The 13,796-nt window shown below is 38.6% G+C and overlaps 1 protein-coding gene across 4 annotated transcripts in view; it reads right to left on the reverse strand.

Annotated features, from left to right (window-relative positions):
- Positions 1-2,147: 2,147 nt before the first annotated feature.
- tjp3 (tight junction protein 3) overlaps positions 2,148-13,796 on the reverse strand; it is a 29,420-nt gene continuing 17,771 nt past the window's right edge. For all 4 annotated transcript variants that reach the window (XM_028444024.1, XM_028444021.1, XM_028444022.1 and 1 more), the window contains exons 16-30: positions 12,892-12,977; positions 12,732-12,804; positions 12,563-12,636; positions 11,756-11,819; positions 11,498-11,654; positions 10,869-10,977; positions 10,572-10,791; positions 9,396-9,601; positions 9,195-9,290; positions 8,982-9,061; positions 7,904-8,114; positions 7,712-7,812; positions 5,081-5,668; positions 4,059-4,117; positions 2,148-2,615 (exon numbers count right to left, since the gene is read on the reverse strand). In XM_028444024.1, coding sequence (XP_028299825.1) covers positions 2,486-2,615; positions 4,059-4,117; positions 5,081-5,668; positions 7,712-7,812; positions 7,904-8,114; positions 8,982-9,061; positions 9,195-9,290; positions 9,396-9,601; positions 10,572-10,791; positions 10,869-10,977; positions 11,498-11,654; positions 11,756-11,819; positions 12,563-12,636; positions 12,732-12,804; positions 12,892-12,977 — 2,254 coding nt within the window. In that variant the 3' untranslated portion in view covers positions 2,148-2,485. The remainder of the gene's footprint in view (positions 2,616-4,058; positions 4,118-5,080; positions 5,669-7,711; positions 7,813-7,903; positions 8,115-8,981; positions 9,062-9,194; positions 9,291-9,395; positions 9,602-10,571; positions 10,792-10,868; positions 10,978-11,497; positions 11,655-11,755; positions 11,820-12,562; positions 12,637-12,731; positions 12,805-12,891; positions 12,978-13,796) is intronic.

The raw sequence follows: 13,796 nt of genomic DNA on the forward strand, positions 1-13,796 counted from the left end.
CTGGCTTTGAGGCCATCCTGACACTGAGTTAACACATGCACATTACGCTTATGTAGAAAAGGCCCGGCAGTGACAGAACTGCGCATGCGCACAGGAAGGGCCGGAACTGTAGTCAGGTTTGTCTGAGATCCGGTGTCATGTACTGAGTTTGCGTCGTATTGTATATGCGCATGCGTGCACATGCACGCTACCAAAAAATGAATTTTTGCTAAAAAAAAAAAAAAAATATTCATTTTTGTTTATTTTGTTTTCAAAGTGAATGGACACATGTTTTATTATTATTTATTAGATTGGGTTAGGATTATAATCTCAGTACGGAGGTAAATTGAGTACGTGACACCGGGTCCGTAACTATGGAGACTGTTTTTTATTTGAACATGTCTACAATTTCTGGCAGCCATTGAGACCTTTACACCAGTGGTTCTCAAGTACCCCCTTTCTCATTTTTCTGAGTCTCAGTACCCCCTTTGTCTAATTCTGACTACAATGTGTTTTTCTCAGAAAACTATGTAAAAACAACTATAGAACATAATGATGGAATTAATGAGTGATAACACACATTTTTACAAATCTCATTATGTAATTAAGTGCAATGAAACAGTATTTAGTGCTTCCTGAATAGATTTATGTCCGGTCATCTTTTACCTGGTGTGGAACCAAGACTGACCATTGTATTTTCAGTTCATGTTCCAATAAAGATCATTACCATCATCATTATGATATTATATAATTTTTTTTTTTTTTACTAAAAATTAACAAAACTCCATATTTTTAATGCTTTCATTTGTCAATTTTCAGCTCTGTCTTTCTCAAGTACCCCCTGTAGTACCATTGTGTACCCCCATTTGAGAAACACTGCTTTAGGGCTTTGGAGCATTAACTAAATGTCAAAAAGACAACAGGATACATAGTCACCCTCCATAATCACGATTCCACTCATACCATCAATTATCGCTTGGACATTTTAATATTGTGATCGCTGCACGATAAATCGTCCCAAATCAAAAAGTCAACAACAATTTCTACCATGAATGTTTGTCCAATGATTTCTGACACAAATTCTCCTCATTGGAAATCCACAAAACAAATGCCAGCAAACTTTTGAAGACTTTTTTAATTGAACGATTTGAGTTTGTACTTTTTTTGGTAATTAAATGTTTCATTGTACGTGTAAAACATGCTGTATTTGTTTGATAGGTATGTTTCTTATTTGCAAATCAAACTGCATTAGTTGAATATGTTTTATTAAACAAACCAACCTGAGTTTGTTTGTGAATCATTGGGTGTGAGTAGAACATGTTCTGTGTGTATTTGAGGTTCCGGTATGGTTTTAACTCCGTACAGTCCTGTCTGAACCTCATCCTCTGAACAGAGCTACATTTAATAAGAGATCAAGATTTTCATGACTGTATGTCAGACGTTTTAGTCATTTAACATTTTAGTATGTGGTTAAAAAGAGTAAAACTTTATCTATATATGGTGGAAAGTTCTCACATGCACACATACACTGAATAAATCATGTTTCTAAAATGTCTAAAATTTGCTTTATCTGCCAAATGAAATGTTTCCACATACTGCCGGAAATATATTTGTGCCTCTTGTTGGGATACACTTCACACACACACACACACACACACACACACACACACACACACACACACACACACACACACACACACACACACACACACACACACACACACACACACACACACACACACACACACACACACACACACACACACACACACACACACACACACACACACACACACACACACACACACACACACACACACACACACACACACACACACACACACACACACACGACTTAGTCATCATTAACCACTTTTATTTTGAAAACCTGTTGTGCTTTTTCAAAAATCAATTCTTCCCCCTTTAATTTGTCATTTGGACTTGATCCAGTTGATCCATCCCACATCCTGCCCTGTGTTATGGTGCTAAAGACTACTGAGCTCAACTATAGCGGGTGACCTGAAAGGTCAGGATGGGTACACCCTGGACCGGTTGCCAGTCCATCACAAATAAATTTAAGGGCTCATAATCTGACCTTATTCTGTGCCATCAGAAGAACCTGCAAACAATCATGAAGACACTGTTAATATGACAAAACAAGCATGTGGTAGCAAAAAAAAAACACTTTAATGTAGAAAACAATACACATCCAAATATCTCACAGTCCTGCCTATTCCATAAAAGTCATACTACGCCATTTGTGAAAGCCAAGAAATATATTACAACAGCAATAAAAAGTTATTAAATAATAACCTGCAGGCACTTTGATCGAGACTTCCCTCTGAGAACCACTTTAAGGGATGTTGAGATTTGCATCAAACATCCTCCCACATGAACAAAACATGCACACATCTCAACAGGCCAATACGAAGTTTGTTGTGCGTGTAAAAACGGTTTCCACATTTTTGTTCAGCACGATCAGCAGCAGCCTGAATGCTGCGCTGGTCTACAGTTCAGTTGCAGGACCCCATTCAAAGTCCTCGTCTTTGTCCTCTTCGTCCTCCTCATCCTCAGAGCTGTCACTGCCTCGGATCTGCATCCGTCTGTACTGCACCGCTTGCTGATAATGTGCCAGCCTGTAAGAGGAGGAGTTCAGGGTTTAGATGGCGTCCCATGCAGCCCCCCAAGACAAATACCCTAAAAATGTATTTCAAGAAGTTGGAAGGAATATAAAGCCCAACATAATACACAGAATAACTCCTAACACACACAAATCAACAGCAAATTGCATTAAGTACACAAAAAAAATAAATACACAAAATGACAACAAAGACCGACACAACCACCACTTAAAAAAACAAAATGACTGTGAAAAGACAAAATAAAACATTACATTACAGAATAGCTTTTAAGACACACAAATGGTCACCAAAAATACACAAAATGACAGAAAAATACAGAAACAACAAAAATACAGAAACTGACCCCAAAAATGCACAAATCGAAATCACAAATGCAGAACATAACGTGCCCGCACTTCAAAACCCTTGGCCTGACATTCGAAAAATCCTCAAAATATTAACTGTCACGAAAAATCATTTACATTGATTTATTGTGACTAAGCTAAGCACTTTAGTGAATTTATAGTTGGAAATGGTTCATCTATTACATTTATAATACCGGTAGGGGAATTAAACGTGAATAAATATAATTACTCACGTGTTTATGCATAGAGTTTTATCACGTACTAGTTTCTGTGACAAACACAAAGATAAAAAATGTTGCCACTAATTAAGAGGCATGAGTTAATGAATGAGGTCCACCTCCTTTCCTTCTTTAAAATCAGTCCATGACAGTTTTTTCAAAATCTTCAAAAACGCATTTTTTTCGCCAAAAATTGTCCTACTGGAAAATGTTCTTCGTTCCCTAGAATCCCCATATTAGTACCAGTGAGTCCAAAAATACTTTTTTTTAAAAATGCAATTATTTCGCCAAAAATGATCAGATCGTAAACATTTTAGCACTAATCTAAAGCCCTGAGTGAATGTCACATTACAGCAAGGTATCAATGGTCCACCTCTTTTCTTTTTTAAAATCAGTCCAAGTTTTTTTTCAAAATCCTCAAAAATGCTGTTTTTCTCGCCAAAAATCGATGCACCATTATGTTTTTTCCATTACCTGGAATCCCCCTATTAGTACCAATGTTTTGGTGTCAGAATGTTTGGTGGGCATTGCATTAAAAGACCTACACCACTCTGCACGCACAGACAAACAGACAGATGAATGACAGACGAATTGATAACAATACCCTTCAGCCGAGGGTAAAAAGGACAGAAAAATACACAAAATGACACAAAAACACATGTAATGACTAAAACACGGTAAACCAAGAACAAAAAAAGACAACCAACCCCTGTATTAACGCTCACTGTTTTAAATGCTGACTAATGTTGATAATGTGGGCCTCAGATTAGATACAATCACATTTGTGTGCCCCCCCCCGCTGTGACAGAGTTGCATCTCTGGTTTAGATGATAATTTGTTAGTGTAGCGTCGCTGCCATAAACCCACACACTTACACAATGAACTGAGGACCTTTCTTCTCCTCTGGCTGCACCTGAGGCTCCGCCGCCTGAGTCTGTGAGACACGAGCACCAAGCATGACCAAAGCACAGAGTTAGACAGTCAGAATAACACACTGCACACACAAAGATTCACATTTTTACACACTATATTCATACTCTTAACTCAGTGGTTTTTAACCTTATAAGAAGTTAAGAACCACTGTTCTAACCGCTTTCCACACACTGTTAAACTAAAGCTGTTCTAAAATCAATAAAACAACAAGGAATTAGTCTTAAATTCACTTTTTACATTTGATTTTCATAATTTCTAACAACACTAAAAACACCTGTTTTATAAAAGCAAGTTGAAGCTGCAATTAAGGTCTTTCAAAATAAAATTTAAAAAATGCACAAATCATTAAGAAAAACATTTTAAATGTATTTTTACTGATAAAATATGAACAATAAACATTTACTTTGATTTTAAAAGTGGTGCGTCATTTGACCTTTAGTTTATCTAAGTGTTGTTTTTATTTATTTCATGTGGACATCAAAACTATATTGGCTGATCCAGATTTATTATTTGAGTGTTTTGAGCACGAGTCCTTCCTTGCAACATTGTATTGGCTTAAAATAAACGTTTTGCTTGGTTTAAAAAAATGAATTGATAATTATTAAAACATTTTCACAGCAAAAATTGTCAGATATTTTGCAGTTTGAGATCTCTGTATCAGAATTACTGATGACAGATTTGCCTCCTTCAAAAGCGCCAGTGTTTATAAACTATAAAAAAAAAAAAAGTGTTGAAAGAGGTGCTCAGCATCGCTGCCACGAGGTCGAGAAGCAGAAAAAAAATGGTTTTGAAAACAAAAACTTCGCCGAACACTGCTTATGGTGAGTTTTCCCATTAAGTCTTAAAATAGGACATTTTACTGAAACAGTTGAAATAGCTTTGTTTTCTGAACGTGGTTGATGTGACCAGGCAATGCGGGGATTAAACATGACCACATAGCAGCGACACACGCACACACACACACCTGCTGCAGCTTCTCCTCAATGGCCGACAGGCTGGCAGGCTGAGAATGCTCAGGCGGATCCTGGGCGGCTAAGGACTCATGGGTCATGTACCGGGTCGGATCAGGTGGTCTAAAGTCTGGGGGTCCATCTGAAGGCGTGGTGGGGGCCACTACATCCCCTGTGCTGAAGTCTGAGTCAGTGAAACTGCGCTGGGTGGGATCCTCTTCCTCCTCCTCCTCTTCTTCTTCTTCCTCCTCCTCCTCCTCCACTCCAGCACTGTGGGGTGGGCTGATCGGCTCCCTGCGGTGTGAGCGCGGTTCAGGCACGTGCATCAGTGGTGGGATCTGCCTCTCGTCATCAGAGTCCTGGACGTGGTACTCTGAGGCCGGCTCAGACGATCGGGCTAAAGCGGCTCCAGTCGCCCTGGGTTCTCTGTCGTGTCGAGCTGCTTTCGGGGTGGGTTGGACTTCTTCCAGCTCCTCATTGTCAGTGTAAACCTCGTCTGTGAAGGCCTCTCCGTCAGTGTCCTCCAGATCACTGGCTGCACTCAGGTAATCCGTCTGTGTTGGGTCGAGTGTGTCTAAATCGTGATCTTCACCGCTCTCCAACTAGACGGAAGAACAAAACAAAGACAGAAGTCCATCACTTTAGAGCAAGGGTGTAAAACTCATCTAGTTCAGGGGCCAAATACGGAGAAGCTTGATCTCAAATGGGCCACAGATTTGACCAGAAAACCAGTAAATTAAACTATATTGTGTCCTAGTTTGCACTTCTATGTTCACATAAAATATGAAACCGACAATATCAGTCCCAAGAAGGTCTTCACTTAAAATTTACTAGATCTGTGAACAATTTCTATTTCATTAAGGAGCATTTTATGTAATAATTTGAGGAAAATTTAAGAACTTTGTAAGAATTTTGCTTTTTTTTCAGTTTAATATTATAAATGACTGCAATCATGTGATATAAGCACCAGGAAAACTGTGTGTCTACAGATATTGCTGAGTTACATTTACACAATGATTTATGTTTTCTGTCATTTTTACTTTCTCCTGCGGGCTGAATTGGATGCCCCAAAGGGCCGGATTTGGCCCCCGGGCCTAGAGCTCAACACGTGCTTTAGAGCCTCAGGAGGAGGTTTCTCTTCCCAGAGATCCGAAACCATGTATGGGAGTCACCGAATCTGAATCAAATTATAGTTGTTCACACACACTTGAAACTCAGCCTTGTGCCTTCAACATTTTAAAAATGAACATTTTCAAGAGTTATTGTAGAGATCCAATACGAAACAACTCAAAATCCCTCATCCAAAAAACAGCTTCTGCTTCATTCACGTAGGGCTCTATTCTCTCAGAAAAGCTGCACAGTGGTGATGTTTTTGGCTGTGCGCTATTCTCCCCCTGCACTTAAGTCAGTCACTGTGCCCCTCCATCCCAGTTACGCAATCTGGGTGGAGCAGTCCTGAAATGCAGGCATTCCCATTCAAATCTGGCCTCACGTGGGATTCTCCGGGTGACAAGTTATTTTTATCTTACGCTTCTGAACCTGGAATAAGTGCAGCGCCATGATAAGGTGAAACATTATATTTCACTAGAAGTTTGGACTTAGTTAGAATTTAAGCCACACACGCTCATATTGTAACATTGTAAAAGAGATTCCCGGAAAGAATCTATCCAAACTGACACTGTCGCGCTGTCACTGGGGTGGGCGGGAGCAACACAAGCACGCCCAAAGATTGACCATCAGCATTTCTAATTTGTTCACATTTACCAGTTCTAGACGGGACAAAATGTGTAACATTTAATTATATTTTACCCGTACTGTCCACTCCTATTACTGGAGGGAATAGGAGCAGCGTTGCGGAGCAGATCAGCTGTGCGCACCTGAGGTAAGCACCTCGGCTGCTGCAGCGCGGTAAATCTGACAGACGTCAGAATGATGTTCACGCTGGTCAAACTGATGAAACTACACCGTGTATAATGTAAAGCCACAGTTTTATCCACTACAAAAGTAAATATCACGTGAAACATTGATGACAGATAACTAATGCGTGCTGAACATTTCTGAATGTAGAAATGATTATATGATGTTTATAAAATCAGGCTTTCCACAAAAACAAAAGTTAATCTGTTTTTAGTATCGGGGGGAAAAAAGAGAGAGATATTAACTGTGGCCCAGACAGATCCTCACACTGCAGGAATCTGATAAATAATCTGATCAAATCAACTTGTTACATTATTTATCAACAAAGGTGTTTCAAATTAAAAGTGCGCTTTATCAATTTCATGGGTTTCAATGACATTTACAGGCCTTACAAAAACTCCATGTTCTGTGATTTCTAGACAGCCCCCACAAAAAATGACATCATGACCCAGTCCGCCTCTTTGGCTTCAGATGTCTTCATTCACAGATTACGCTTTTTTGGTCGATTTACATGCGGTGAGCGTGTCAGGAGCCTGGATCGGAGAATACGCTCAGGAGAGAGGCGCGTAACTGCAGGCACGTAAAAAAGCGCTTAGGTCCAGACCGGAGAATAGGGCCCTTAGTTTTTTTTTTTAGCAAAAATAGATCATTTGGTCCTTCACATTAATCAAACTGTGTAAAGAAGTCTTGAATATGCATTGTGTGTGTGTAAAAGTTGTGAGTCTTACCGTGACCTCAGACACCCAGACGGGCTTGGACTGCTGGTTGCGAATCTTGTCCTTCAGACTGCGATACCATGCACTGGAGCCTGGCTCCAGGTCAACACGTGCTGAGAGGACAATTGAAGGAGACGAATAATGAATGCTGGGTCATAAAAAAACAATTTTCTCCCTAACATATTACAGTACAAATAACATTACTAGAGAAAAGATGGCTGCAGTGTTTCTTCATCTTCATGGCCTGTGAGTACAGACGTCTGGAGCTCTTGTTGGAGTCGGGGCTGTACCTCTGCCTCATGGCCTTCACGTCCTTTCGGCTGTGAGGGTTTAAGAAGATCACCATTGGATGGTACTGGATGTAATTCAGCCTCTCCACTGCATGAGGAGTGATGTCTAGTAGCGGGTGCTTGTCCTGGAAGCACAGAGAAAAAAAACTATCATAACGTGCAGAACTCACTGACTGTGACACTAATTTTTACAGAACTATGGTCAAGTCATAATTATTTGGACGGTAATGTGTTTAATAGTATTTTCATTCAAATCAGTTGAACTGTGTAGGAATCCAAACATATTTTTTTATTATGCACCTTCCATTTTTCAAGGAACTGAAATTAAAAAGACAGACCAACAATAATCACATAATTGTCACATTTTAATCATGGTTGTAAGTTCTTCGACTCAAATCCTCTGTTAGTTGTTTTTATTTCTTGTTTCTTTTGTTTCGTCTTCAGCACATTTATTTTTTTCAACCAGGAGTACTTTGTGATTATTTTAATGTAAAGTGCTTCACAAATAAAATGTATGACTATTATTACATATTGGCAAACCAGATCCTGTTCCACCATCACTATTAGCTTCACTACAAATTGGTTTGCTTTTGCTCTCCAGCAGTTACGTTATTTGTACAAAGGATGTGGTTTTGTCTGCACACACTCTTTAGATGTTTCTTCCTGTTTCTGACAAAAGCCACCTGATCTTAATCCTACGTCTCCTTTTTTAAAAAAAAGCAAAGTACCAAACTGCTGATTGTTTCACACTAACTGCCTCAAAATGACTTTAGACTTCACACCTAAATGGCCACTAAATTCCTTTTCACTTACAATGTTCAGGGCACTTAAATAAAGTGTTACGTAATAACTTATACTTTTTTTTTTACATGATTCAGATTAAAAACACTCAAATTAAAACAGAAAGCTTGTTCTAATATGTTTTTCCATTTCAGAGCAAAATGAAACATTTTCCCCGTCTTAACATTTACGGACCGTCTGTCACTGCTCACCTTCTCAGCAATTCTCCGCACAGTGTCCAGCTTAATGACTGTGGAGCTACTGTCTGCTCCCCCACTGCGAGGAACCATCTCTGTGAAGTGGGACACATTCATATTTTTTGGGTAAAATTTGAAAATAAATGCTTTTTTTAGGGGCGGATGTGCATTTTTTTTAACTCTATATTGGATTTTAAAAAGAGATATTGTCAAAAGCAACAAACCAACCTGCTAATTCATAATCATCAGGCATCTCCCTGGCCAGCTTTTCCATGGCGATATCATTAAGAGGCCCCAGAATGACAATGGGCCTTTTAAAATTGGCTAAAATAAACACACAAAACAAACAAGCAAACCAGTTAATATTAATTTATGACGAGCATTTCATTTATTGATTAGAGTTTTGTGCTTGATGAAAGGCGTGTCTACCCTCCCGGAGCAGGACTCTCTCATAGGCTGGGAATTTGCCCTGAATGGTGAGCCGCAGCAGGTCGTCACTGGAGCGCCTGTAGTTCTTGTCATTCTTTTTATTCCCTCGGAGTCCTCGTAGTTTCCAGAACTCTGCTCTGGGCCCTGACGCTTGTCTCTCCATACTGGTCCGCTGGGCCTGCTCCATGCTGGCCAGCTTTTCCGCCCTGAAGTCAGCAGATTCAAAATTCACTTAAGGAATGTTGGTTGAACTGGACAACTATATCACTTCCTGCTAGGGTTGCAAAAGGGCAAAAAATTAAAGTAAAGTTTGATGGGAACTTAATAATTAACTGTAAATTGGGAGTAATTTTAAATAAACATAAATATTAGCATCCATTAAAAAAAAAAAATTAAAAACGTGAATATTTAAAATAGGATTACAAAAGTCCAAGATATTTCCAAAAATGGAAACAAAAAACAAAATATGTAGGCTTGGTCCTAAATAGAGATGTTAAATATAGTAGCATATTTTAATGTTTTATTATAGCATGTTATATTTTGAATATCACAATGAGTTATTTAATTACTCCCAATTTCCAGTTAATTTCAATAAATTAATTATGTCAAACAAATCTGGCCCTTTGGAGCATCCGATTTGGCTCGCAGGAGAAAATAAAAACATGAGTTATTGCATAAATTACCAACTAATTTAATAGTAGATGTCTTATCCCGTCCAAATACTTAAATTCAATGAAACTCTACAATATTTGCAGGAGAATTGCAATTCTCTTGTCATTATATTACATGACTGCAGTCATTTTGAATCGCAAATTGTGGAAGAACTCACAATTATTCTGATAACGTGCAATTTTCTTTAAATTGGTCCACAAGACTTCCCTAAATTAAATCAAAATTCAAAGTGAAGATCCTACAGACTTGTACGCACTGTTATTTACATGTAGAAGTGCCAACTAGGCACAATAGTGTTGAAATTTCATGTTTTCCTACGTAAATTCTTCGGCCCACTTGAGATCACACTGGTCGTTATTCGACCACTGAACTAAAATTGGTTCGACACCCCTGCAATAAATAATAACCATGAAAAATTTTCGAATTTTTGAATATTCCCAAAATTTCCTAGATTAAGTTCCTGTGGAAATTTACCAGAAACCCGTTTGCAAACCTAGTTCTCACCTGGCCTGGTTAGGAATTGTTCCTTTATCCATTTCATGCAGATCGTTGCCCATGCGGATGGCAAGCCAGTTCCCAATCTTCCCACGATGCATCGTGTCCACCACCCTGAACACCTCCCCCCTGGTGAAGCCCAGATCAATGGGGCCTGTTGGCTCCTGGTCAAAGTGGGTGCGGATGTAGAAGTTGTCGCCCAGATTGGATTTCATAATCTTCTTATAAACTGAAAAAAGCAACAAAGACTCATTTATGATCAATGTGAAGAGTTTCCTCCTGGAATGTGTTTTGCTGCCCACTTACGATTCATCTTGTTCTGCGTGCAGATGGAAACAGGATCTCCTTTCCTGATGTTTAGTAGAAAGTTGGCCGCTTCTTCCCGGGTAAAATGTCCAAAGTCAACTTTATTTACCTGTGAAGGAGGAAAGATTTGGATGAAACGGGACGAGCCGTCGCTCATGGCAGTGCCGCTTCAACCAATCACAGTTCAGCTTTCAACAATGTGATCACATCTTTTTTCCAACATCCCAAATGAAAACATAACACACACTTTTTTAATAATCTTCCTTTGACTCAATTATCAGAACAATGTTGCATTGTGGGAACGTGTGCTAAAATATTTGTCAAGTGTCAAGATAAGATACAAAACTCAAGTCTGTGTGGGTGCAAAGATAAATTGGAACTCCCCTGGCCTTCGTTACATTTTTGCTACAAAAAGACAAACACTAACAGAGAAATTACATCACAGTTTGTTGTGATTGGTTAATATTCAAGTGGTGAATCAGCAAGTGAAGAGTAACTCAGAGGCTGAGTTTTTCATGTTGCAATGATATTCTGACCATATTATACCATGTGCTTGAGTAGATGTGTAAATGATTTGAATTTGTTCAAACGTCTCTTCCGAACTACAGGTATTAAATTCATGCATTTACCTGCATGATCTGATCTCCCTCCTTCATGTTCTGTTCATAAGCGGGGCTGTTCGGTTGGACTCCGCCCACAAAGATACCCACGTCGTTGCCTCCGATGAGTCTCAGACCCAAGTTACGCTCCTTTAAGAATGTCACTGTGCGCACATCTGAACTGTACCTAAGCAGTGACAGTAAAGAAAATAATAAAACAAGTTAACTCAGTACAGCATGTGGCAACAGATTAATCTGAACCACAACAGCAACAACAAAAGCTCTTACCCTGAATTAGTCGATGGGTAGGAGTCTGGTGGGAGTGAATAAATGGGTTCTTCCTTTGGCTTAGCTGCAAAACACACATCCAAACAGTGAGGCCAACTTTAGCGCAAATGTGAACAAAATCATAACATATAAATGCAAAAACAATCTACTCTATACACAATTAACAGGGATAAATCAGTTTACATTTTTCCTTCTTTGATCAATAAATAAAGCAAGTTGATCCTGATCCGTTGAAGCCTGCATCAATAGAACTCAAAATGCCAACACAATATGGTATTTTACGCTACACTACTAGCACGAAGATTGATTCTCCTTCACTTGACGAACAAAACTCCTCCGAAACACCTGGCATTACTGAAGGAAGGGATAAAATTAAATTTATATTGAGAGAAAAGATAAACTTTCTATTTAATCTGGCAACTCTTTATAGACTAACAATAATTAGCCCATTAACAGAAAGATAAACAATGCATTATTCACTCCCCCCCTTATTCATACCTTTTGTGTGTGTATGTGCGTATGTATATGTATGTTTATCAGTATATGCATGTGTGTATATATATATATATATATACATACATATAATGTATGGATCTGTATTCATTTTATTGTGACTAATATTTGCATCTGGGTACGAGTGCAATGCTAACATTTAGAAAGCATAATCATACCATCAAGCTGTACGTGTGTACCTGTATGTTCCTAAAAGTTGAAATAAAAAGAATTAAAAAAAATAAAAAAATACAATGTGACCAAACAAGGCTTTTATTGTCCTTTTCCCTTCTGGTTTGCATTTTGGTTTCTTACTGATGTTCGATAGATTGGGCTTCACTGAAATCCCAGACCTGCCAGCCCCAATCCCATTAGCCGCACGGGGAGTTCTGAGACAGAGAGAAAACCACATTAGGGATTTCGGATTGCGATTGAATGAAAGTCTAAATAAACATTGTGAGAATGAGGAGATGAGTATTATCACCTCCGAGGCGGCTCCCCATGCTCTGAGCTCCCAGACCGTCTGAGATGGGAAAGCTCGTCTGAATCCGAGGAGTCTGTGTAAAACAATAAAAGTCAGCTGTGTTCACTGGTGTCCCCTGGTCCTTTTCTAATCCTTCATTCAAACAGAGTGTGACACTGACCATCAGGTGGAGGTCTGCTGGGTGACGGGGCTCGACGAGAACTCTTGTTTCTCAGAGCCGTCACTGCAGTTTTCTCAGGCTGGACTCTGAGAGAAACAGATTCAAACAAACACAAAAACCTGTAATACTTTATATTTTTCCATCTGAGGTAATTTGTTTTTAACCACGTTAAGAGACTTTTTTTCATGACAGAATTAAATCAAATAATTTAAAACATTTAACAAGATCAAGTGCAAGAAGTGACTTGAGGAAATTCGTTTTACTATCAAACACAGGTAGTTAGTATATTGAACAGATGTGAAACAGTAAACATTCTAAATAAAACCATTTCAGAAATCAAAAGAGGAGAAACAGTTGGACCAAAACTTAAACGGTTCAATAATGAGCTATAAAAGATATCCAATTGTTTATTTTTCGATTTCTAAGGGCCCAGGAGAGTCAGACAATCTCATGTTTCTGTTGTCTGTCAGAAGTTGAAATGTGTTGCAATTGCTGCTGGAAGTTGCGTCATACACAAGTGTGTGCGCGCAGTATTTTTCCCATTTGTGTTCAGCTAAAACTGATTCAACCAAGTAGAGCTGAGGCTCAAATGTGTCATATATTTAACCTAAACTTAAAATATGTTTAATGTGTTACCAATAAACAAAATGTATGCACATTTGTTAAATTTAAAAAATAAAAATGAAAACTTCTGTACTTCTTTGCACAATTTTATAGTTTAAAATAAAATACAATGCATTGGAAACAACCCTGTTTATCCAAATGTAACTTTAAGTTGTTGATTCCGGTGCAGTGTTTATTTTAGGTCCCACCAGGTTTCTCATTTTATTTTTTTATTTAGGTGTTTGCAGTGCTTTTTTTTTCATTTGCTATAATATTGTTTTATTTATTACTATGGACAACAC

Source organism: Gouania willdenowi, chromosome 4, assembly GCF_900634775.1.
Source record: "Gouania willdenowi chromosome 4, fGouWil2.1, whole genome shotgun sequence".
Lineage (NCBI taxonomy): Eukaryota > Metazoa > Chordata > Actinopteri > Blenniiformes > Gobiesocidae > Gouania > Gouania willdenowi.